This window comes from Histoplasma capsulatum, genomic scaffold (genome assembly GCF_000149585.1).
Source record: "Histoplasma capsulatum NAm1 scaffold_1 genomic scaffold, whole genome shotgun sequence".
In the NCBI taxonomy this organism is placed as follows: Eukaryota; Fungi; Ascomycota; class Eurotiomycetes; order Onygenales; family Ajellomycetaceae; genus Histoplasma; species Histoplasma mississippiense.
Window position 1 is genome coordinate 3,790,349 of NW_001813982.1, and position 3,560 is coordinate 3,793,908.

The following is a 3,560-nucleotide window of genomic DNA, read 5'->3' on the forward strand; positions in this document are numbered from 1 at the left end:
GGCGTCGCCCAGTGGCAAATTCAGAGATGCGATAGGAGTCAATTGGACCCGTAAACAGTGCGAACCCCGTGCGGCCCTTGCCAACTAGTGTTTGTACGTTCCCTTCTTATTTTATTTCGAGCTTGTCATACCCCCGTAGTGGGTGTTTCTTCCTTCTCGATAACTTAGGACGTTATGCCCAGGAATGGCTGTGGCAGTTCCTTTTAAACCATCGTCTCTTATTGAGCGCCTCAGGCTGGATTGTGACAGCTATCTATCCTCGGGTGTCATATGTGACGGATCTAGGGAATTTTGACCGGAGCTGATGAACTTTAGGCAGATCGAGTTCGTCTTTTTCATGAGCGGAAGATTCCATGCTGCTTGTTCACACCGAGGTTTATGATCTGCGCGATTGGGTGTTCTCGGTTTTGCCCTTCATGCGATAGTCTAGATCCGAGTCCGTTATCTGCTAGGCTTCTCATGCCATATACGGGCTTGTTTGTCGGCCATTTAATCCTTTGTTCCATCTTTTATACTTCCAGATGTTGGTTTGAAGAAAGCGAACCTCATGCACTCCGTACGATCTGCCGGGCGCCCCCTCCCCTTCTCGCCGTTCGGACAAGCCCACGGGTCAAGCTCCGATCCTCTGAGATTCCCTTTAAACTTGAATCTGTCAGACGAGTCTTGCAATCCCAGCCTTCGGGCTCCCTATCTCTCTCCCCCTATGTCCGGTTCCCCCTCGCCTGAAAGTCGTTTCGATCCACTTCTCAGAGACAGGCGCCGAAGGGGTTCTGATTCACCTATCCCGTCTCCTGTTCGCGGCAATGTACAGCCGCTTTTATCTTACGCGGAACCTCCAGCAATAGCCCCAGGGCCGGATGCTCCTCTCCCCGATTCGCGACGGCTATCCGCTGGGCAACCGGCCATGTCTGTCATAGGCCTACCCGCAATCGATGACACTCAACTCCGGCATACACTTCAGACTGGGCCTCTCCTACCCCCAAGGGCCTCGCCGCTTCCACCCAGATCCACACGTAGAGCAAAAGCTCATGTCGCATCAGCATGCGTGAACTGCAAGCGGAAACATCTTGGATGCGACTCTGCGCGACCATGCCGAAGATGTATTTCAGCTGGTAAAGAGGTAAGATCAGGCGGGATTTCACCATTGAGAAATGTAGTACTTTTGTATATTTGAACTTTGTATACTGTTTCATTGGGATAATTGTATTTTCTAACCCCAACTATATATTAGAAGCTAACAACCCTAAAAATAGGAATCTTGTGTGGATGTGAGACACAAACGAAGAGGCAGACCCCCATTGAAAGCTGAGGAGGGAACCATACAGACATACGAGCCGACATATAGCTATCCAGGAGCATCTCACCCTCAGCCTGAGAGTTCCTCGCCAGTGCCCCCGTTCTACGGACACAGACGAACTTCTTCCTCTCGTGAAATTCGCCCTAACACGGAATTACAGGTATCAAGGAGATCTAGTGAAATCGGGAGTGAATATGGGTGGCCAATGGCTGGTTCCGCGATGCCTAATCTCTAAATGTGGGCCCCTGTGACTCCGTTACGAACAATGCATACATCACCATCTATTTCAAATGCTTTTCCTGGCCAAATGTCGTTTCCCAGTAGTTCTCAGCAATCACATGCTCATAATGTCCCCTTATTTTCGGCTGGAGCAGGGTCATCCTCGGCATATATACCAGATTATCGCGATATGACAAGATCCGTACATCCTTTCCCTGGTGAAAGGATACCGCCGAATCAGTCTCCTCGCCAATATCAACGACCCCATATCCCCCCGCTTCCTAGGGGGTCTACCTATTTCTCGGGGCCGGGATCTCCGCACGGCCCGCTGTCAAGTCCCCCCTTATCGACTTCCAGCAGTGCGCGGAATTATCCGTTCCCGGGCCCTGGGCCAATCCCAAATACAGCTACCGCCTCTTATGCCGTCAAAAACGGGGTCAGATTTTGAGTTTGAGTTTTCTCAGAGCAGTCAACGACCACCTGGAGCACTTCCACCATCCCTGCCGTCAATACAGTCAGGGAGGCCGAACCTTAGCCGTGTTGAACATGCAAAAGAGTTGGAAGACTCCCGACCTCTTCCAGCACACCCTCCCTTTCAGCCTACCACTTTTTCCTCCGGGCCGCCTATTCGTGGCTTATTGGATCCATATCGCCCCTTACCAGTGCCTCCACAGCCGTTGCCACATGGAAAAACCACTCCACAGGGGCAATTGAGTACTTCGGCTTCACATAATCTGGCGCCAACGCTAGACGATGAAAGCTCACCAGCAATTGGAAGGGAAAGAGGGTCACCATCAAGACCCGTAAAAAGGCAGAAGATGGCTCTGGGAGATATGGTCAATGACTAGATATCATTTTTTCTATTCGACTACCTGATGTGATGTGAAGTAGGGGTTCATTTTAAAAAGGAATCGAAAGCGGAGATATGACTGGGAGAAATGAAACAATCATCTACTTCCGAAGAAAAGGGGTATTTACAACGAACGAATCCAACATGAAAAATACTGGCCAAATTCCTATACCTTCTTTTGTTATCATTTTCTTTGCTTTTCCGCCTCTTCCTTTGCGAGGAAACAGCATCGATCAGATATACTACATACGAAGGGCGAAATACAACACATCGAGATAGAATCCTGCACGAATTGGATTTCTTTTGGATCCACAGCTTTCCTTTGCCCGACGCGATTTACGAAACAGAATGCGCGTACACCATGCATATGCCACATGTCAGTAAACCGTATCACGGGGGAAATTGTTCTCCCGCTTTCTTTTGCTACTATCTTATTGACCTTTTGTCATCTCGGCCGAGATACCGTCTCTTCCATGGGAGTTATTATGGGGACCTTTTATTTGCTGCTTCTTCACGGCCATATATATGCACATCGGATCCACATATTCCAGTGTCTTTTTTGTGATTCAATTCCGATATCACCCTTAATGACATGTAGTCTTTTATTGTCGTATTTTTTATTTCTTAATCTCTTAATTTTTAATTATTTTTTTTCAAACCTTTTCCCAGTATTCCATTCAGCTTCTTCATACTACATAGATTAACGTCGTTTCCGGATGATACCCTCTGCGTTTTGCATGTTACGGCTTCAACCCATTCCCTGTCCGCTTTACCCTACACCGCTACGGCCTGCTTTCCCTTGGTTTTTGACGATACGCATTTCTATCCTTGCTGAGGGATATACGAAGAGCTGGCGTTATTGTATTCTTAAAAGTACATGACTGTTTATAATATATTCCTACGATATTGATACCCTCACCAGGACCTGTTCAGGATGACGTTGCTTATGAAATTGTGTCGCGAAGTTCTAACTCTCCCGTTCAGTCAACTGGTGGAATGGAAGGAGGAAAAGGCTTGCTTCCCACCTGGTTTATATATACGCCTCCAATTCTCCAACTATGGTATTTGACAAAAGAGTACCAGACATCCAAATTGAACGTTACATGTAACCCCTTCATGCATCCCAGAGTGGAAATAAGACTCATATGCCCATATAGGTATGGTAGGGTAGCATGATTTTTTTTTTTTTTTTTT

The 3,560-nt window shown here is 47.5% G+C and overlaps 1 protein-coding gene across 1 annotated transcript; it reads left to right on the top strand.

Moving 5' to 3' along the window:
- Positions 1 to 703: 703 nt before the first annotated feature.
- On the top strand, positions 704 to 1,532 carry HCAG_01082 (predicted protein; the record flags this gene model as incomplete). The annotated part of the gene is made up of 2 exons (XM_001543986.1): positions 704 to 1,120; positions 1,254 to 1,532. 2 exons carry the CDS (start codon positions 704 to 706, stop codon positions 1,530 to 1,532), a joined length of 696 nt encoding a protein of 231 aa, XP_001544036.1.
- Positions 1,533 to 3,560: the final 2,028 nt, after the last annotated feature.